Source organism: Primulina tabacum, chromosome 14 (genome assembly GCF_025594145.1).
Source record: "Primulina tabacum isolate GXHZ01 chromosome 14, ASM2559414v2, whole genome shotgun sequence".
Taxonomy (NCBI): Eukaryota; Viridiplantae; Streptophyta; class Magnoliopsida; order Lamiales; family Gesneriaceae; genus Primulina; species Primulina tabacum.
In genome coordinates this window covers 33,166,589-33,189,735 of record NC_134563.1, presented here as the reverse complement: position 1 = coordinate 33,189,735, position 23,147 = coordinate 33,166,589, and the positions used below count along the sequence as shown (strand labels likewise).

Genomic DNA, 23,147 nt, shown 5'->3' with positions numbered 1-23,147 from the left:
AAAAACATATGTATATTAAAATTGTGTGAAAGGATTAATTCGGCCCTTGGGAAATACCCCCAATCGGCTTATCTAATAGCTACGAGAGGACCACATTATTTTTTACGTGAAAGGTTTTGAAAAAACATGTAGCACTTTTATAATTATTGGATGAATAATTTGGGTAGTATCATATGATAAAGGGGGAATAAATTAAATACAACTAATAATGGCCACACTATGTACCTTGTCCAAATATGATACCGGATTGAAAATTTGGAATCGGTTGAAAAGAATAAAAATTGAACAAGTCGAAAAATTCTACCAAAAACATGACGTTTTCTTTTTGTAAATTTAGAAACAAAATTTACTATTTAGATAGTGTTTGGTTAAATTTATTTAAAACAGCTTATCAGCTCTTGCATCTTTTACGTTGTTTTGGGAGTTTATAAGTTGTTAAACTGTTTCAATAAGCTTATTTTAAACAATTTAAAGATGTTAATGTGTTTACTATTATAAAAAAAAATTAGTTGTCAAAATGACCAAAAATTGATGTTCTTTGAAAAAAATAATATCGAATATTATTGTAAAAGTATATAAATAAAATATTGATTAAAAAGCTTGTAGTTAATAATTTACTCAATAAAAGCTTAGCACTTTTGTTTTTTATATCTTAATAAAAAGATAGAACATGATCTTATTTTAAATTTAATAAAAGACAAAGTGATAAATGGAGAGATATAAGAAATGAGGATAAAGGGGGATTTAAGAAGATATAGAATGATATTTTGGAGAATTGAAATATTAAAATAAAATCTTTTGGAAAAATGTGAAGTATCCGAACTTTTTAAAACAGCTTATTTTGACAGCTTATAAGTTGTTTGCAATTTTTTTTTTACTAAACAAATTATGACAGCTTTAAGTTTCTTAAATAACTTATAAGTTGCTTTTTATAGCTTATAAATTCTGTCACACTTTTTAAATTTTGAACCATTGTGACAAGGCAAAAACTTGTGTGAGACGGTATCACGAGTCGTATTTTGTGAGACAGATCTCTTATTTGGGTCATCCATGAAAAGTATTACTTTTATGCTAAGAGTATTACTTTTTATTGTGAATATCGTTAGGGTTGACCCGTCTCACAGATAAAGATTCGTGAAACTGTCTCACAAGATATATACTCTTGTGACAGGGACAAATTTAGAGTATTTTAAGAAAAATAAAAATTCAAAGAGCGTTTGTGGCATTCGTTAAATAAGTAAAAACAAAAACTTTTTAGGTCATATTGGATATAGTTGAACAAAGTAAACAGAAATATGTTGTCACATACCACGTTCCAAGTGTCAATTTTTTAGTAATAAAATAGCCATTAATGGATAGCCGACTTAGCATTAGTCCAAACATGAGTCAGTTAATAAAAATAATTAAGTTTTAAAATAGAATAAAATTCTATTGCATCATAATATTAGGTACACCGTCGTCGTGGCCCTTGCTTTATATAGAAGTGCCGCATTTTCTACATTTGACACTTCCTAAAGCGGGGAATTTGTTTCCCACGTACATTATAATCATTAATTTTGTGGATAAACTAGTCAAATAACTGGATTTATTTTTAAAATATTATAAATTAATATTCTCATTCTAAAAATGGGGCAAGTCGTGAAGGTTTGTAAAACTAGTACAATCCGGTACTTACTGTCCCGGATTCATATTTTTTATTATTATTTTTAAAAAAAAAGAAAAAGAAAGTGGGGCACGGATTCTAAGAATCCGTGTCCAATCCGTATGTCCGGATTTTAACTTTTTAAAAAAAAATAAAAGGGAGATCGGCGACTGTTTGTGCAAAACCGTCGCTATTGGCGACTGTTTAACCAAAAACCGTCGCTATTGGCGACGGTTTAACCAAAAATCGTTAGCGTAAGTCTTCGACATTTTTTCAGAATATTAATAGGTAACAATATTATTTTTTGTTTATTATATTTGTTATTGTTCGTTAATTGTAATAGTGTTAAGTAATAACAATAGTTTTAATATTAATTGTATTATTGAATTATAATACTATAATTTAGAATTGTTGAATTACCGAACACGAACGCATCATAGTAGTTTTAAGTAATAATAATAATAAGTATACTTAATTTAATTACAAAAATTATAATATTAATTGTATTATTGGAATTAGTTGTAATATAAATTGTATTATAGGCATAATTATAATATTAATTGTGTGAGAACCTGAAATTCCAGCAGTAGCAGCAGCTAGCAAAATCCCAGCAGCAACTCATATTTCAGAAGATGGTATTTTCCAGCAGACCAAAATCCAGCAGACAAAATCCAGCAGACGGAACCCAGCAGCAGAAGAGTTCAGTAGCGAGATTCCAGCAGATAGCTACTGGTTCTGCTCAGGACTTGTAAATGAAGCATTTAACATGAAATAAAGGTTGTTAATGGCAGATTATGGTCATTAATTGGAAGACTAACAGTCAGACTTTAGCCTATAAATAGCACCCTCAATCTCTGAAATGGTTGTTACCAAAATCTTGAAATCACTTGAAATTAGAGCGAAAAGAGTGCATTTTTTCGGAGCAGTAGAAACCAGTAGCAAGAACAAACAGATTTCCAGACTTCAACCGAAATATTTAGCAAATTACAGTAAGTGGGCTTATATATAAACATCTTGAAATCCGTTTGATAATTCTGTTTTAAAGTTCAGTTTCTGTATGTTTGATTTCTGATATATGATTTTGAAGCACTGAAACTCCCTAGTGAACTAATGGTAGGAATATATATTCTGAACATTTCTGAATTCTGATTCTAATTCTGGCCTCACACCTTAGAGGAGAGAACAGATAGGGGACTGATATCATTTTAGCCATGAAATTCACTAACGTGCTCAGTGCTTAATAATTCTGATTTCTGTTCTGAAACCTGTGATCTCTGAATTTGATTACTGTTCTGAAAATAAGTATTTTTTGTATATTATTGTATTACTGTTTCTGTAAAAATGTTCTGAGAACATATTGTATTACTGTTTCTGTAAAAATGGTTTCTGTAAAACCTGTGATCTCTGAATTTTGATTACTGCCCCCGCTTACTGAGTGACAACCATATCACTCACCCACCAAACCCATCTCAGATAAGAACGAGGAAGAAATATTAGAAGAAGAAGAGCAGATCCAGTTCTGGGGCTGGTGAAGAAGATTATTGTTTTCAGTTTATGTTTATGTTAATTCCGCTGTATCTGTTAAGACACTGTTATGTCTGGTTTTACATTTCCGCTGTAAAACATTAGTATTCGAGTTGTAACAGACAATTGATTTATTTCGTATTATGAATAAAAGACTGGTTTCTGAATTCTGTACTCTGAGGCTGGTTGTTTTCGAATGTAAATTTGAGAGCAACGCCGGTGTCAACCAACCCCCGTCCCGGGACGTGACAAATTGTATAATAATGAACGCATCACGTAATATTTATAATTATAATTGAATTATTGGAGTAATTATAATATTAATTGTATAATATTAATTGTATAATTGTATAATAATGAACGCATCACTTAATATTTATAATAATAATTGTATTATTGAAATAATTATAATATTAATTATATAATAATAACTATACTTAATTTAATTACAATATATGTATACGTACTAATATATATGTTATAATAACTATTACTAATTAATTTATTGTAATTACATATTATACTTTTTATAATAAATAACTATTACTAATGTATACATTTTATAACAAATAACTAACATTTTATAACTATTACTATACTTAATAAATACATGTCACAATAAATAACTATTTTTCAGAATTTTGATTGGTCAATTTCCAGCTTCCGATGCATATAATTCACCAGTTGGGAAAATGTAGTAGACCGAGGGATTTTAATGGGCTTGATCGCGGGGATACTATATCCAACCCTACCATCTTCAATAATGACGTAGCCACCTACGTAAAGTAAAGCCCTCACATTATCCATGTCTTCACCAAAAACTATGACATAATGTATACAATCATAACAAAATTTAATTATGAATTTCTTACACATATATTAAAATCATGACATAATGTATACGATCATAATAAAAGTTCAAAAATCACTTACAAATTTTTTTCATTATTATTAAAATTTATATTGTCTAATCAATTTAATTAAAATTTCTGGTGCAGTGGCATGCAGATTGCATTAGTTTTGTAAACCTTTTAATTTTGCAACATTTTTATAATTAGTTTTTTTTATTTATAATATTTTAAAAAAAAGCCTGTTCATTATACCTAGTTTTAAGTTTTAAGTAATAACAATAGTTATAATATTAATTGTATTATTGGAATTGTAATACTATAATTTAGAATTTTTGGAATAATAATAAATATACTTAATTTAATTATAATAATTATATTTACATGATATAATATTATATCTACACTAATTACAATAATTACAATAGTTATATTTAATTTACGTGATATAGTATTATAACTACAATAATTATAATATTTAATAACTATACTTAATTTAATTACAATAATTATATTTACTTGATATAATATTATATCTACAATAATTACAATAATTACAATAGTTATATTTAATTTACGTGATATAATATTATATCTAGAATAATTACAAAATTTAATTAATATACTTAATTTAATTACAATAATTATATTTACTTGATATAATATTATATCTACAATAATTACAATAATTATATTTAATTTACGTGATATAATATTATATCTACAATAATTACAAAATTTAATTAATATACTTAATTTAATTACAATAATTATATTTACTTGATATAATATTTTATCTACAATAAGTACAATAATTATATTTAATTCACGTGATATAATATTATATCTACAATAATTACAATATGTAATAACTATACTTAATTTAATTACAATAATTATATTTACTTGATATAATATAATATCTACAATAATTACAATAATTACAATATTTATATTTAATTTACGTGATATAATATTATATCTACAACAATTACAATAATTACAATAATTATATTTACGTGATATAATAATAAAAACTATACTTAATTTAATCCTAGTAGTCTAAGTAATAATAATAATAACTATATTTAATTTAATTACAATAATTATAATATTAATTGTTTTATTGGAATTAGAATATATATAAATTACGGACTTTATATTTACGTGAAATTTTATGTATAGTATATGTATAATTATAATATTAATTGTATTATAAATTACGGAGGTTAAAATTACGTGAAATTTTAAAACTTATTCTCAATATACTTTAAAAACGTAACAAAATACTTTATAATTTCATTAGTATTAAGTACACTAATATTAACGCATTCTTATATAAATTAAATTATTTATATTAAAAATACTAACCTTGAAATATTTTCAAAAATCATATTTATTATTTTTTTAATATTCAAACTATTTTTTAATATCGCGATTAATATTAAAAATATACTATTTAACTAAATTATACTTAATCATATAATGTTAGTGAACAAAATTATAATTACATTAATATAATATAAATAAAACAAACAAAATATTAAAAAAATTAATTAAATTACCTTCACAGACGTAATTATACAGAACTTATAATAATATCAACGGACGATGCTAATATCTGAAATAAATGACAAGTATTATAAAAAAAATTACACAAAAAAATTACTTCTTAATATATAATTATAATATTATCAACGAAATTAAACATTACCTCTCCGTATCTCTTCAAATGAAATGGACGATAAAATCAACAAATAATATTAATATATGATCGAAGTAGAAAAGATGGATTTTGCGCATATAAATCGGATGAAAGAAATAAGTTGCGAGAATGAATATGAGGAACAATTATTTTCGGCGATGATGGAAAGAATACCCGCATTTCTACTTAAAGGAAGAAAACACACGGAGTAGACACGGATTCTAAGAATCCGTGACAGTCTTTCATGGATTTGACTTAGCGACGGTTTTTGGTTAAACCATCGCCAATAGCGACGGTTTTGCACAAAGAGTCGTCGATCTCCCTTTTATTTTTTTAAAAAAAATTAAAAAGTTAAAATCCGGACACACGGATTGGACACGGATTCTAAGAATCCGTGCCCCTACTTTCTTTTTCTTTTTTTTAAAAATAAAAATAAAAAATATGAATGCGGGTCAGTAAGTACCGGATTGTACTAGTTTTACAAACCTTCACGATTTGTCACATTTTTACAATGATTTTATTAATTTATAATACTTAAAAAAAAACCCCAAATAACTTTGAGTCGGAAATGTTTTTAAATCTTTAAATTCAAATATAAATCAATGTTTAGTTTCTATCATACCAATATAAATTTGTAATATCTGATTCACACCAAAAATAATTTTGCATTCTATAGTCCATACGTGTTTTTCGGATGAAATTCGGTACAAAACACTGAAAATCTAATATTAATATATCATATTTGAGTACTAAATGTTTTATATCTTATACATAAGATAAAATTTTGAGTATAAAATCGAAACAACTACATTAATCTCAACGCTTGATACGCTTGTTTGGTACTCAAATATCATATATTAGTATCAGAAATGAAAGAGTTAATGCTGAAATATCATATATTAGTATTACTTTTTGCATCTTTTGTACCGATTTTTTTCATCGGAAAAAAGACGAGTCATTAATACAAATACTTGTTATACATGTTTATATATTCAAAAATCATATATTAGTATAAGATCTGAAATATTTGGTACTCGAATATAATATATCAGTACCATAATTTCAATGTTTTATACTGACTTTCATCTGAGAAAAGATGTGTCGTTAATATCAATATTTTTTATACATGTTTGGGTACTCAAAAATCATATATTAATGTCATATCTGAAATATTTGATACTCGAATATCATATTTAATATCAGATTTTCAATGTTTTGTATCGAATTTCACTCGAAAAAACACATGTGAGTCTAGGGAGTGTAGAAAGATTTTTTTTGTGAATCAAAGTATAAATTTTTTTAAATTTGATAAAGATTGAATACAAATAAAAATATATTATCGATTATTTATTTATCATTTACTATATTAAGTTTTATGTAACTTTTGGTTTTTTTAGTTTTTATATTTATCACTTCGATTAAATAATTTCTTAAAATTTGTATATATGAACTTGAACAGCCATCTTATTTAAGCCAGCTTTTGTCAGAAGTTATAGCCGTATCTTAACAATAGTAATTTTTAAATAAAAATTGATATAACCATTTTAATTTGAATAAAACTATATTTATATACAATTCAGATAGATTTGTGTGTTGATAAATTTACGCTAATAATTTTTTTCTTGAATAAAAATGTTAAATAAAATAAAGATAATTTGGTATCAAATAAAATACAACCATGACACCAAAATTCGTTGGTAAAATAACGTCTGAAGTTTAATAATAATATAGCATAATAACGTATAGATAAATGATAAACATTTCTCCCAAAATAAATTTTTACAATTATTCAATACACATTACAAGATGGAAATAAGATACCACACAATCGTCGAACGCAAGACTTGGATTGTCAAAATTTCTTGCAACAAGGAATAGAATAGCGGGAACTGGAAGATTTCCTACATAGCTAGCTTTGTACTATTTTTATCAACTACGTACATGAGTACATAAGTACATGGGACAACATTAAAAAAAATATAGATCGGCAGAATCTAACTTGAACCTAAGATTCCGTCTGCTGAGCTTCTTTCCGTGGTTGAATTTTGTGAGCTCTCGGAAACAGCATGTCGTTCAGATGCCTTTCAGCACTGTACTCCGATGAGGCCTGTGAAGCGCACATAAGGGGGATTTGAGAGGTACACCAATCTCTTTGAAGGATGGCAAATTTATGAAGCCTTAGCCAACACCAAAAACACACACACACACATATACTCTTAGAGATTCAAGAGAGAAACAAGAATTGTATCAGGATCGACCGAGTGTACAACAAGAAATTCAATTATTCTACCAATGATGAAGATGAAGAATCCAATCGAGCATATGAGTTCATAAGCCAAAATCTCACAAGTTGCAAAATGTGGGATGATTTTTCACAAGAAGATATGAGCAACTGAAACAAGCTTTTTAGCTTGAACAATTTGAAAGAGTAGAAAATGGCATAAAGAGCAAAAGAGATTGAAATTTACAAGGTAGCAGTTAATGAAGACAATGAGCTGTATTATGCTTAAAGTCTAAGACTCGCTTGAACCATTTCAGGTTGGTAATGTTTCTTGTTTATTTCTTGGCGATAGATACAGAGTACGCGTCACATGTATGGTAATGAACTCCAATCCGTCTCTATTATAAGATGCATGCTACAGCTACGTCTTCTCCCTCCCCACCAATGGATAGCAAAACAGAGAACAAGCTTTGTGCTCGGTGTTTCCATTAATCTCATCATAGATTTTGGAAGTTCACAATGACCATATGTTGGAGAGTAACAACAATCCTCACTATGTGTCTATTAGTGTGTACATTGATAGGAATATTCTACAATTTGAAGTCTGAGTTACATCATCTACAATTTGAAGCAAAGCCATTATTGCTTGATTCAACAATTGATATTATAGTCCATGCCATATGTTTGATTCCTTTTAGTTGAAGTTTGGTGCAATTGTTGGGAGGACTTGCTGGTGAACGACAATTATCTCTATGATCCTATGTGCCACAGCTATCAAAAGGTTGCATTGGGATTGTTATACATTTTTAAATATTTGAATAGAGTTGTACAATTATTTGTTTTTGATACGACAATAACTACGCAACCCTTCGCTACAGTATAGTCATGAATATTAATTATTAGTGTTCTAAAATGCTTAGGACCGTCTAGGCGATGGGTGACCGTAGAATATTAATGAATAATGATAAACAAAAACCGATATTTGAAGTGGCTAAACAAGATGAAAGCATAAAGTAAAGATGCTACGTAAGCATAGCTTTCTTGTTATCCCATCCACTTGACATTTAGATAAGACTCTATGTTTCAGTTATTTATTTGTACTGTAGATCCCATTCTTCATTTTATCTACCTATAGTGTGTTTAAAAAGTAATGTGAAATATTTAAATCATATCAAGAATTTCGCCCTCTTTCTACACGCAACCATATCTGAAAGGCGAAAGCTATCAAGTGATATTCGCCGACACTGCTGTGTAATGAATGACATTGAGATGATGTTTTGTTGTTAAGAAACATCCAGCAAGGAAATTATGAACACCCAAAAGTAAGGGAAAGAAAAGCGTACACACCCGTTTTTTGAATGGAAAGCGCAGTGTTTGAAGTTGTGTTCCCGAGCAAACCCGTAAGTCGAAACCAAGGCTGTCTACTCCTACAAGAGCACATTCCTGTCATTGTTTCAAGTTGTAAAAAGTTAGTACAAAAACCAAGCAACTGCATATCAAGATTTTCTGATGACTCATTAGATGGTTCTTTTACTCCCTAATTCAATGGCAATACACTGCTAGAGTGGATAATCCATCATACAAGTAGATCAATCAGCCAAGTGAAAACAAAAATCATAAATCAACTAGAACTTTAACAAATTTCTATGCTTCTGGCTGGGAAACAACTTATAGCTAGGACGATTTGTACATGGGCATGAAAAATGTGGTGGGGGATGATGATGTTTTAGTTCCTTACACTTTCTTCTTGCCATAAATCTCTACTACATATGGGCTTAATAGAACCTTATGTCTAAAGTCATTTTCCAATATTAGATAACAGTAAAGCTTAAATCAAGTTTCAACAGATATATTTCTCAGGCTCGCAATAACTAATGCTTTGAAAGCTTGATCAGTTGTTCAGAGTGTTACCTCAACTTGAATCCCTTTACATCTCCAACAAAGAGATTTTAGAGCTTGCGTGGTCTTTTCTCCACCAGCCTTGAGGCGTGATATTATTTTTGCAGATGAATGTGCTATAGCATCAGGTCCAGCCCTTTTATAATCTTCTATTTCAACAAAATTCTGCACGAATAATTAAATCACAATTTTCCTTCCCAATACCAAATAACATGCCGTGGATAATAGAGTCTGGAGAAACAGAATCAAATGTGTCATCGTCAGTTAATCAACCAGATTGAACAAGAGTATGAGACACATAATGCATTGACAACTTTTTCTACTCCACTCATGATAACTCCATCATACTCCCCATTTCCCATATGTAATCAGTACAAAATTGCATTGCTTAAAACTACAGTAACATTAATCATTTGAGGAGAGAATAGGGATGTCAAGCATAAGTTTTCGTTAATTTCATCAATGTAAAAAGTTGCTATCATGACAAACTATCACATTTTTTTCGTCTAGTAATATACAGCATAAAACAAAGTCTATGTCTCCAGGCCATGTAGGACCTGTTACTATGTTGTATCCAGAAATTGCCTTGTCGGTCTGTGTATGAAGATATACTTGAAATGACGATCAACGTTAATAAATATAAAAGGCAGGGAAAAGGAGAGTAACATTTGGCAGTTCTCTAGTGTTAAATCCTGAAAACTAATAAACTTTGTCAAGTACAAAAACAATTCTGGCACAACAAGAAACAACATATACTGCTAAAATTCACAAGGAAAACCATAGATTTACCTCACGTCCGTGCGCTAACACTAACTGAATTTTAATCATCTCTAGTTTGTAAAATGCAAATCCACTTCCAAGGTTTTCTTCCTTCTCCAATTCCTCTGCCCAACTTGGATCATCTTGTGTTTGTTCTTTTTCGCATCTGTGGCCATTGATCTTCACAATGCCTTCTTCCTGTTGTTCATTGTCAATGTTACTTGAATCAGTATCACTACATTCAGGATCTGTTACATTCTTTTGGATGACAGAATGTTCTTCGATGAATGCAGGTCTCAGAAGACCTTGAATAGCAAGGCCTGAAGAAGGCTGTTCCATGAAATCTAAAGGATCATCTGAAACAACCTGTGCAATAAAAATAGCCATAAAAAGGGTGCACAGTTTATAAATTTAAAAAATATGAGCATGAAAGTATAGTGTAACCTCCATAATTTATTATTCAATTGGTTAATCACCTCTACTAGATAATAGCCTTTCTTGCTCCCAACTTGGGCTAAAGGGACAAATTGTTAATTTTAATAAATTAATAAGATAATAGTTTTTCTAAACACCCATATAAAACTCTATGCTACTGTTTATGTCATAAATAAATAATTTAATAAAATCAAAAAATAAATAAATTAAACTATCATATTATCTTAAAATATGAGTATATTGCTACTTTTTATATTCCTAAAATTATATTTAAATGAATTTCATATCTGTTTTTTTCTGATTGTATCCATAGACTTTATATTCATAAAAAATTATTATGCTGTCGGGTGCTTCAATCTCCTTGCACGTCACAAACCCCAATATTACAATATTATCCCCATCTTCTGATCTTCGTCATCAGTAGGCTTATCCATGATATTGGCACGATCTTTTGTTGACGTCAGTTTGGCAATTCAAGCTGTTCATGTTATCATTCTTAAAGCGACATGGATTAGCATATTTTCAGATAATCCAGAGTAATCTTTTCTGGGCCATCCTCATTACAACATACAACAATAGTTACTCTTCTTTTGCCTTGTTTTTTCAATTCTAGCTTTTTCATTTCAAGTTAGTGATCAGTTTATTAATTAGGTTTGTTCATGATTATTTTTTAAAATAATTTCCAACATTAATAGTTTAGTTCGTATTTAATTGACAAAGTTATTAAATAAAAATGAGTTCTTAGTTAATTAGATATATTCACACTTTATTGAATCGTTGATTTATTTTTATAGCACATCATTAATTTATCAATCAATTAACTTTCTTTTAATTACTAGAATTTCGAAGGACCCAACAATATATAGAGGTTATATCCTAGTTTCTGTCAATAAAAGTGGACTATTTCTAACAAGAATTCAAGTTTCTCTGACTTATTTCTATCATCAATGTCCACCGAATTTATTGAAAGAATTACCACCTCTGTTAATTTCTTGGCAAAATACATAGGATGAGAAGATCGCATTGTCTCCAATTTTGCCCAGTCTCCCAATGATCCATCAGATTCCCCATCTTCATCCTCCTCGTCATCAAGAATGGCAACCCAATCCTGCAGATGAATGTGATAAGGATTACATACTACAGAGCTACAACCTTGATGCTAAAAGAAAAAATAACTGAAGGGAGAACTCAAACCTCACTGTCTTCATCTTCAGCATCATCATTATCATCGTCATCTTCCTCATCATCATCATCATAATCGCTACCTTCACCATCCAACTCATCAACACCAAAATCAATATCAGAATGACCTAGTGCTTCCAACTCACTGATCATTTCTGCAGTATCTAGTCCCACAATGACTTGCTGCATTGTGTTAAATTCGAGTAAGCATCTAAACAAATTGCTTGAATTAGAAGATGCTTAGTTTCTAACAACTTAAACATTGGAGCAGGTGTATAATTTGAAGCAAATCGGTAACTACTAGTGTGCCGGCTCTACTTATGTTACACTCTTTCACAAGTCACTTTTCAAGTACATAATTCAAGTAAGCATCTTAAGCTATTTCTTGAGATGCAGATCAAATCACCAATGGCTTCTAAAATATGGCATAATCAAGATCCGCAAATAGAAGTATCAGAAGTGTAAAGTCTTAATAGCACTACTCCAGTTATTAAGCAGTCGTAAAGAACTATGGGTGAATTTTATAGGATAATACGATTCCTCTTTTCGTCAAAATCATGTGTATTGAATTTAAAATATCTAAACTTACCACGATGTTTTCTTCGGAAGCCAGAGTTTGCAAGATGTCTTCATCGTTTTTCACTTGAAAGTATATATCTGATCACAAGCAATCACAAGTTTAGCAATGACAACGCTTGTCATCGACAACCAAATAGTGCCACATGCAAACAAGAAATAATTGCATCTTACTTCCATGTTCATCGGTTACATAAGGCAGATCCGGCCAAAAAATGTTCTCGTGAACTTCTTCATTCACCAGACCAGAAAACATCAGTGTCGCCTTGCTATTCACCTAAAACAAAATCTTTACACAAAATCAACAACATAGATTTTCGCCCATAACCAAAGGTTTCCATAAAATTATCAACGCATGGCCAATAACATTTCTTCAGGCAAAACTTGAAAATCCATACTACTATTTATATTTATACCTCAATTATGGTCCTAGTAGCCTCGGCGGGAGTAAGAATAGCTTCCCCATTCTCCAATAATTCAGAGTCCGAAATGTCTTCGAACGGATGATACCTCTGAGGCTTCACATTCTGCTTCACCGGACCCGAACCCGAGCTCGACGGCTCTTTTGCAGTAGCTTTTATTCTATTCAGAGCACCACCCTTCACCCAGCCTCCACACCTTCTGCCAACACAGTTATCCCTCAACTTCCAACACTTACTCCTACTCACCAACCAAATCCAATAGGAAAAATAAACTCAGTTCATTGCCAAAAACTCCACATTCTCTTAAGCATAAGCAAAAGACCAAAATATATCCCAAAAAAATGAGAAAAATTAAGCAAAACAAATACCAGGGGATAAAAACGTTGGCGGAGGGGAGTCGAACGGCGGCGGCGGTGTGAGGTTCAATCACCAGCATATTTGATTTGATGAATGAATCGAATCGAATGAAGCTGAATTGCTAATTTTGCATAGTGGAAGAAGAATATTCCATATCACAGGCTCATGTGATTGGAATGCGTGGTGGTGTTTCGTGATCCGAATTACCCATTCATTTTGCGTTCCCCGTTTTTTTTTTCTCTTAATATATATATTTTTTTTAAAAAAATACATATTTTAACCTTTAATCAAATAATAAATTATATTTTTATTTTAACATTAAAAAAGTAAGCATTACATATAAAATCAATTATCTTTATTTCATATTATATTTGATTTCACGAGAGTTATTATCTCCATAATACAATGTACACATCGGTACATTCGATATTCGTATAATTTCCATCTCCCAAGCTTTGGAAAACACTCACTGAACTACATACAAATAGCAAATATCTTCCCATTGTCCTAGCGCATCGCAATACCTATTGTGTCGGCTTTATATTTTATAAATGGAGACAGAATAAAGCGTTCATAACAGAGACGTTTAATGTATGTTCTTAATTAAACTCATTTCTAATGTTGTTACTTTCTCTCGAACTATAGTCATATCATTTGATTCAATTTGAATCATTTATTTCTCTTATTTGTTTTGGAATTTCTTCACTATTCATTTTTTACGCACGTCTTTTTTCCGGATGTCTATGTTTAACTCATAAGTTAACTAGTAGATCATATTTTGCATACTTTTACGAGGTTGTATTTATTGAAAGAACTTATACCAAATACGAACTCCTCCAATATGTTATCAAATCTCTTATTTACTTGAAAATTTACAAGTCATGTAAACAAAATTAATGATATCACTCTTAACAATGCCAACATTCTTCTTATGGTTTGAGTTCCATAGAGCAACTTAAGGCTCCGATTCGAATCAAAAACAGAAAGATTTCTTGTGCCTGCATTTGTTCTTGTAAATTGCTTACAGTTCCAACAAATATAGTGTAACTATTTTTTATGCTCGGGTACTGATTATGTATCTCCCTGTAATCTACTGGATGATCAGAGTATAATTTGCGAGTCTGGAGTTAGGAGAGTTCCGTGGCCGATTTTCTACGTAGGCACATATAATATGGAGAACCTATTCATAATTTTTGCCACCGTTGTTAAATTTAATTTTGTGCAATCTCAAGTTAATGTTTTGTGAGAGCTGCTAATATTTTCCTACGGAAAGACAAGAGAAGCTGAGGCAGAGTTGAAGAAACAAGACGCAGTGTTCAGTGACCCTCGAAAATAGGTACCGTTTTACTGCACAGTGTGCCTGTGATTTACGAAAAATACGATGATCAGATCGATGCTTTTTTCTGAGAAAGCTGAGGCAGAGTTGAAGAAACAATATGCAGTGTTCGATGACAAGGTTTTGAGTAAACTTCCAAAAGGCCTCAAAGACAAGCTTGCTTAGATCTTGTGGAATGGTGGTATTAGGTTTTTACAGTGGGATGTTAGGTATTATTTTTTCATGGATGACCCAAATAAGATATCCGTCTCACAAAATATGACCCGTGAAACCGTCTCACACAAGTTTTTGTCTCAGTTTTAATATAATTGATTCAGAAGTCAAACCATTTTAGTGTTGTTCGATTTGATTTTCTTGTTTTGAGGAATGATATATGTTGTTTAAGTAATAAATCGAATTACAAATCAAGTTATACGTTTTAAATTTTTTTTAAAAAAAAAACTCATTAATTGCTTGTAAAAATTCATAAACTCTTTTAAAACGTCTAAAAATATCAAAAATCTCATAATTAATTACAATGAACGGTTCAAAGCAGATATAATCACACACAATTAAATATAATGTTTTTTTTGTTATTACACATTAAAATGAAGAAGTAAAAAATTAAAATTGAATTGGATTCTTTAACAATATGCTGTAGGCAAATAATTCTAGCAACAATCGATCAATTCCTCTGAGGCAAATCATAAGGATACATTACCATATTTAACATTACCATATTTAGTTGTCAGCAAAAACTTGTGTGAGACGGTCTCATGAGTCGTATTTTGTGATACGAATCTCTTATTTGGGTCATCCCTGAAAAAGTATTACTTTTTATGCTAAAAGTAATACTTTTATTGTGAATATCGGTAGGTTTGACCCGTCTCACAGATAAAGATTCGTGAGACTGTCACACAAAAGACCTATTCTTAGTTGTCGGTTATAGATTCAAAAGACATCCCACTCTAAAATTTATATCCAAATCAATACCAGGGAAAGTGAAATAATGAATGGATTACAATTTGTATTAATTTTACAAATACAACAAATTTACAATAAATGAGAGCCACTACTATACGCAAACAAATATTGAAAACACACACTCCGATTGTAATTGGCTTTTTAAGTTCTAAATTGCAAGGGTATATCATTTCTAGCAGCAGCTCCTTGTAACCCCTCTACTCGTGATTTCCAGCAAGAATTCAATCAAATATACAAGCCCACGCAATCAAACGTTCTGCCTTTGAATTCAAGTTTAATGATCAACAATCCTACCAAGGTTTTCGAATTGCTTTTGTTCCAGGAATTCATTTATCTTGCAGCTGTTTCACACAAGGGATTAGATGTTGTCTTCCAATGTCAAAATTCGAAAAGTCCGATCTTTTAAAGAAAGTATGATAGTTGCTCTTTCTTTCTCGAACCTCCTTCTCCATATAGATCATTCCATTGTTTTAGCTCGGCCATTACGGATCCCTCAGAAGCAAAACTAGCAGCAACCTGTAAATATGAAGCGATGCCTTATCAATTCGCAATGAACTGTTGTGATTACTTGTGTGGTAGATGTTAAATAGAAGTAACTAGAATCATTTTTTTACTTAGTTTTAATGTCCCAATTACTAAATCATAAGGAACATGTAAAATACAGGATTTTCAATCCTAAAAGCGAAAGGTACTCAATTTAAAGTGCAAAAAAAATAGAGCAAGAGTGATTCATGTACTAATTTAGAGCAAAATAATTTAAAATACCTGGTTCTTTGCCTGCCTCATGTCTTCCATGTTCAAGGGCCTTAGAGAAATCACCTTTTCCTCCTTAGTTTCTTCTTTTGGAGTAGAAGCATCTTCCAAGCTCTGGCCTTCCTCATGTTTCTGCTTTTTTCCCTATCGGAGCATAATAAAAAGCAAAAGTTAAAAATAAGTTATAGTACGCAATGAAAGGCAAATACAAAATAATGAGAGATCTATCCAGCGATTCCAACTAGTTTGGGACTGAGGTTTGTATGAATAAAAAAGGGGAGTGACCAAAAAGGTTCATCTTCTGTGCTGAAATGATAGCATACCCTATCCTTCTGTCTCTCTTGCTGTAGCAGTTCTCTTACTGGTCTATAAGCCGCAGTTATGCATAGATTCTGTTTCCAATAATTACCACCAAGAGTCATTAACAAAACACAATAAAGATTAACGTGACAAAATCTTCAGGAGAAAACACAAACCTTAAGATCACTTCCACTATATCCTTCAGTTATGGTTGCAATCTCTTTAAAATCTAGGTCTTCAACCTTTTCTTTGGACAACAGGGTTTTTAAGATCATTTCTCTATTCTCCACCGAAGGAAGCTCCACCATAATTCTGTTTAACAGTAGTTCAAGATTGATTATACTTCAAAAATAACGTCCATTTATGGGAAACTCAAGCTGACATTTGTATGCCAGCGACCAAATTTATTAAATGGAATCCCAAAATACATGCAACGGACAACCAGTTATGATACCTGCGCTCAAACCTCCTAATTATTGCCTCATCAAGATCAAAAGGTCTGTTTGTTGCAGCAAGAACAAGAATGCGCTCCCCGGGTTTTGTCAGAAGTCCATCCCAATGTGTCATGAACTCATTCTTAATTTTACGCATCGCCTCGTGCTCTCCTACTCTTGTCCGTTGTCCAAGCATGCTATCAACCTCATCTACAAAAATGATGGTCGGAGAAACCTTTGCAGCTAGGGTGAAAAGAGCTCGAACATTCTTTTCATCTTCACCAAACCATTTTGAAGTAATTGTTGACATGTTGACATTTATGAAGCTTGCTCCAGCCTCATGGGCAATGGCCTTAGCGAGCATTGTTTTTCCAGTACCTGGAGGGCCAAAAAGAAGTATGCCTCTACAAGGCTTAAGAAGCCCGCCATTGAAAAGGTCTGGTCTTCTAAGAGGAAGCATGACCAGCTCCTGAAGTAGTTCTTTAGTCTCGTCCAGTGAACCAATATCAGCAAATGTGACTCCAATCTCATTTGCAGGAATAACTTCAGGCCTTATGCGCTTTTCAAATTCATTGTCAGGGGGGATTTCCTGGCATTATTAAGGATCAAGACAATGTCAATAAGACAAAAAGGATCAAGATAAAGTTAATATATGCAATTGAGGGGTTGCTAAACATATCTTTCCAACTTATAGTAAGGTTTAGAAGGAGGAAGCTGTAAAATCATTCTGAAGCTCAAATGAACACGATAAGAGGGTGAAAGAGCATCAACATAGTTTGTATCTCATCTGTGCAAAATCACACGGCCTGAATATTCACCACAGTTCTATAATCAACAAAAATAGTACAGACAAGTAGCTTTAAGCCTGAGATATTCTCTCTTTCTACCTTTATCATTGAAGAACAAAATAGTACAGACAAGTAGCTTTAAGCCTGAGATATTCTCTCTTTCTACCTTTATCATTGAAGATGTTTTTTCAGCCTCGTTCTTGCTCTCGGACTTAAATTCAGGTTTTCCTCCAGTACCGGCTTTTGCTTCAGCCTCCTAATATTTATCAAAAGTAGAAAAGCACGTAAAATTACAATCTGAGAACACTTGACAAAATTTTGAAAAGGATGAACTGTCAAAACACAAACCTTCAGCGATTCAGCACTAGTCTCCAATTTAAGGGTGTCTTTGCCACCACTTTTCCCCTCCTGAAAAATGCTTAGCCCGTGGGACAAACTGCACCAAATTGATTGAAGCAAAAAGAAGACATTGAGAAAGGACAGCAGCAAAAAAGAATTGAGAAATGAATATTTATCTCAACCTGTTAGATGATATGATAAGCTTCCCATTACGATACTCTGGATCTTTGATATTCATCAAATGAAAAGATATAGCAGAAACCACAATTTCCTCTATGTAATTACTGAGAACCACGGTATCCGCATGGCAGATTGATTCTAGATCATCACATTCAAGGTCATTTGCAGCAAGGACCTCAGCAATATGATTCTTGTTATCCTGAAACTGAATCTTCTTCATATCCTCTTCCAGCTGAGCTTTCCAGCTCACAAGATGAGTCTCATCTTCCGGTGGCCTAATCGCAATGTCATAAGGAAACAAAAGACTTAGTCTGTCATCTACCTCCCCGCAATCCTCTTCAAAGTCCAACATCCGAGAGCCAAGAACCAAAACCGATCCTGATACTTTCTTTAGCATTCTATCAAACAATTTGAAGAATCTTGAGGATTGGAGAAAAAGTTTCTCAACATCCCTTATGTAGAGAATAATGCAGCTGGTTTGGGAGACTGAAACTAACACCTGCCAGAGAGATCTAAGTTAGTATATCAAAGAAAAACTCAAAAGACAACATTTTATTATGCCAAAATAGGTGAAAGGGACATTGAGATCACATAAGACACATCATATGCAAATAGCATCAGGAGAAGCAATTATCAAATGGTGTCGATAAAAAGACTAGGGATATTCAGTTGACAAGATCAATCGATTCATGACAATGTTACCTTGTAAAGTGACTGTAAGAAGACTCTCTCATCAAAAGATAAGCTTCCAATGCGCTTAAAATGAGCTGTTAAAATCAAGGCAAAAACAACAGATTTTAAATTTGATGATATAATTAAGAATGTTCTAAAAGATGTTTGTGCAAATAACATTATTCATCAAAACAAATGCTGTTCAAAGGGGGGAAAACCCCAAATATTTAGCTAATTGGGACTTGAATCGAATAATCAAATGCTTGGGGAACATAGTTAGATCATTTTCAGGGAAATGATTTCATACATAAAATACTTGAGCACGGGAAGGTACAAGCCAACCACACCACACCACAATATCCCATTTGTACTTTAAGCTTGCAACCGACACATACAAGAATCAGTGCCAGTTAAAAATGTTACGTTCAGACCTGGATTTAAAGCGGAGGATTGCACACTCATGTTGCTCATGTCCGAAGAAACAGACGAAGTTCTGCGAGGTTTAAGAGGATTGCTGATTCCTTCATTGTTCCTTTAATAAGAAGAAACTAAAAGTCAATCGGGAGTTCAGTCTTGATTGAATTGTGATGTTCTAAATGAAATTTGCTAAGCATACCTTCCCTTAGAGTCCAATCCACTGCTTTGCCTCGACAATGTGCCTTCATAAGATGAATTTCAAAAAACGCTAAGATCAAATTATCCATATCAATAATATGTGCATGCATGCAGAGAAAAGCAATTAAATTGCTTGTAATAGCTTTTGCTTGAGCATGCTGCATTCAATTTCGTATTGAGGTTGCATTCACAGCTTCCAATGGAATGCTCCTGCACGCTAAATTGCTCATAATGTTACGAGTTAGTCATCATTTAAGGTGAGTTCTTAATAATGCTTTTGCTGAGCTTCTTGGGTGAAGATGAAATGTAAAGGAATCCCCGTAAAGTGAGAAACTCACACTACCGTGTACTTTCTGATGCATCATATAAACAGGTTTTCCTCCATTATAGCTCCATATGAGATTAATATAACAAAATGTAAGGCAATGCAAAATGCATTTTAAACAAACATGGAATTACATATATAAAAAAACATGCAAAATAAAACCATGTCTTACAATCTACCTTTGTTATCCCCTTTTGCTGGAAGAAACGAGCTGAGGAAAGTGGACATTCGTTGTAATGCTACTTCTGAGATAGTACCTTCGAGTGACTACGACGCAAAGAATTGAAATCAGTACTCTTTTCACTTTAAGCTAATAAGTTCACTTTCACAAACGAAGTAGATCTGATCGAACATTGCATTGAATTCTTGCTTAATTTTCCTAACTATAGGTGGACCTAAATAACCCTCTTACAGAAAATTTAAGAAAATAAAACTTGTCATTCTTCTGTAGATATGAAAAATATACTCACGGACTCTTTCTTGGTGCTGCCATACTTGCTCTGTATCTATAGATAGACCAATAAAAAACAATGATAAAGGTCAGTATAGAGATGTGTAAAGAATAAGCACCAGAAAAATATAATTCAGCTCAATAACCTTGATTGAGAAGTGGGTTATATCCAGCAACAGCAACTTTGCTTTAAAATGATGCGCTAGAGCTTTAGCAAGCGTTTGCTGATAAAGTTCTGCAGAAGGTAAAAATATAAAAGAATATAGCAACAAGAAAGTTGAGGAAATTTTAGTTGCTAAATTAGAGTGGAGATGGGTGTGATTTAACATACCAGCAGGCCCAGAGAGCAAGATTGCCCGACTCGCAGCAGGTGAGAGATTACGAGTGTGCTTAGAGACGTCCAAGTGGTTTAAATGAATATACGCCGCACTTGTTAATAATACACGGGTTCGCTCACTGTCAAAAACATCAAGGGAGAAAGATAAATACACAAGTTTTCTGGTTACAATGCGCCAAGGATTAAAAATTACACCAGTAGTTCTACAAATTAATTGGTTTGTTATTTGCCAATCCATTCGAGGACAAGTAACATTGATGACAGCTTCGCGGTTAAGAACTCGAGGAGCTGTATGTTCATTTTCTGGAAAATACATTCAAATCAATAGCCACAGCTAAACTATAAATAGATGTATGAAATATGCATAAAGAAAGAAAAGAATCAACTAAAACTGGTAAAATATCAACAGTTGTCTTCTTGGACCATGAAATTTGATACTCGAAAAACTAATGGTGTTTGAAATACATAAAAACATAAGCTCCAAAAGCCCTCGAAGAATTTATGAACAATCAAAATCGTAATAGTAATAAGCATCGGGAATATTCCGAATCCTCTGACACTGGCTATTCAAGGCAACCATACAACCAATCATTCACTGATCGCACATCGTTTGCCTTTTCCGAAGTCAAACAAAAAGTCCATGTAAACATGAAAGAACAAAGAACCAAGCAGCAAATGAAAGGACCAAAGAAGTTATTTCTTCAAAGAGAGAAAAAGGACTTGCATGTTCTGTTCTCTGTTCTCACCTGAGATAATATGGGAAGTCGTCGAACGTGACCTTGCTTTCCTTTCCATCATCAATCAATCTGAGAAGCTCCGCCTCTATCTGCTCGGCCGTGATCCCCTCAACCACCGAAAAGCTCGAACTACCGGTCCATCTACCGACCGCCTGGCCGGAAACCAAACCGAGCCCCACCCCAACACCCACCCCTACGCTCAATGCCGACAACAAAACGTGCTTCTGCTCCATCATCTCACCGTATAATCAACACAAATCTTACACACACATATACATAAAATAAATTCGTATGTATACGTGCATGTAACACCGATATTCGAACGGTTTTTCACCCAAAAAAAATTGAATTAATCACCGAATCGAGAATTATACGAGAAAAAATTGGGTGAGGTTGGGAGAAGAATCGCTGATATTGAGGTTTTCTTGAGAAGAAATATGCGTATCTGCGAATGAGACGTTGGTGGATTCTTTTTGTTGACAGAGAAGAGTGGCGCTGCGGTCGGTATATATAGACGAGTGGGGGCGGCTAAGATGGCAGGAGAAAATGCTGGGACTCTAATCAATATTTACTGGTTTGACTTTTTGACTAATTATTTACAAAGGTCGTCAAATTTTTTTTAAAAAAATTGTTTTTTAAAAACAAAATTAAAGATTTTTCAGGAATAATATATATTTGTACAACTATTTCATAAATATATTATAGAAAATTCTAAAAATATCAATAAAAGATCTGTCTCACAGATACGACCCGTGAGATCGTATCAAACAAGTTTTTGCCAAATTATTATACACACACAGCAAGTAGACAACCCTTGAATACATTTTTAACTCTTGATGTCAATAACGAATGAATGAGTGTAACATACTGATGTACGAAAGATTGAATAGTTCTATTGTGAAATTGTGTCACTCATTTATATCCGCGAGATGAAACTATTCGATCCATATTTATAATAAAAAATAATATTTATTCATAAATTAGATCGAATATGTTATATGTCTAACAAAATTGATCGATAAAACGATCTCATAAAAGTTTTTGTGCAAAAGATTTAAAAAAATACTTGAGGATCCCTTTTATATATATATATATATAAAAGGAAAATGATGATTTAGTCTAATGCTACTATAAGTTTGTTTAATTGCAGCGTTTTCATGGGCACATTTTGTGAAAACATTATTTGACAATACTTTATTGCGTGACATGATTTGATAATTTGAACAAATCTTTTATGTTCGATTTATGTAGCACAAGTTTTTCTCAGGTGTCCCTTTCTTCAATAAATGGTTTTTAGCAACTACCAATAATTGCAGCAGTGTGGACAATATTGTGTGTGGATTCCCG

General features: G+C 32.0%; 2 protein-coding genes across 3 annotated transcripts; both read right to left on the bottom strand.

Annotated features, from left to right (window-relative positions):
* Positions 1-7,462: 7,462 nt before the first annotated feature.
* Positions 7,463-13,803, bottom strand: LOC142524288 (uncharacterized protein At3g49140-like). The gene is made up of 10 exons (XM_075628194.1): positions 13,582-13,803; positions 13,208-13,451; positions 12,966-13,068; positions 12,805-12,872; positions 12,228-12,398; positions 12,013-12,141; positions 10,629-10,964; positions 9,852-10,004; positions 9,288-9,383; positions 7,463-7,826 (listed from the first exon to the last, which is right to left on the bottom strand). The coding sequence occupies exons 1-10, from the start codon at positions 13,647-13,649 to the stop codon at positions 7,725-7,727; spliced, it is 1,470 nt and encodes a 489-aa protein (XP_075484309.1). The 5' UTR covers positions 13,650-13,803; the 3' UTR covers positions 7,463-7,724.
* A 2,084-nt stretch (positions 13,804-15,887) lies between these two features.
* Positions 15,888-22,297, bottom strand: LOC142524287 (uncharacterized). 2 transcript variants are annotated; one of them, XM_075628191.1, is made up of 16 exons: positions 21,810-22,297; positions 21,058-21,182; positions 20,873-20,961; positions 20,746-20,781; positions 20,455-20,542; positions 19,952-19,994; positions 19,767-19,867; positions 19,366-19,430; positions 18,666-19,162; positions 18,493-18,580; positions 18,311-18,400; positions 17,377-17,945; positions 17,099-17,234; positions 16,946-17,014; positions 16,635-16,766; positions 15,888-16,385 (listed from the first exon to the last, which is right to left on the bottom strand). In XM_075628191.1, exons 1-16 carry the CDS (start codon positions 22,034-22,036, stop codon positions 16,272-16,274), a joined length of 2,469 nt encoding a protein of 822 aa, XP_075484306.1. In that variant the 5' UTR covers positions 22,037-22,297; the 3' UTR covers positions 15,888-16,271. The 2 variants fall into 2 exon arrangements, with proteins under 2 accessions (XP_075484306.1, XP_075484307.1); XM_075628192.1 differs by having other exon boundaries at positions 16,635-16,754.
* Positions 22,298-23,147: the final 850 nt, after the last annotated feature.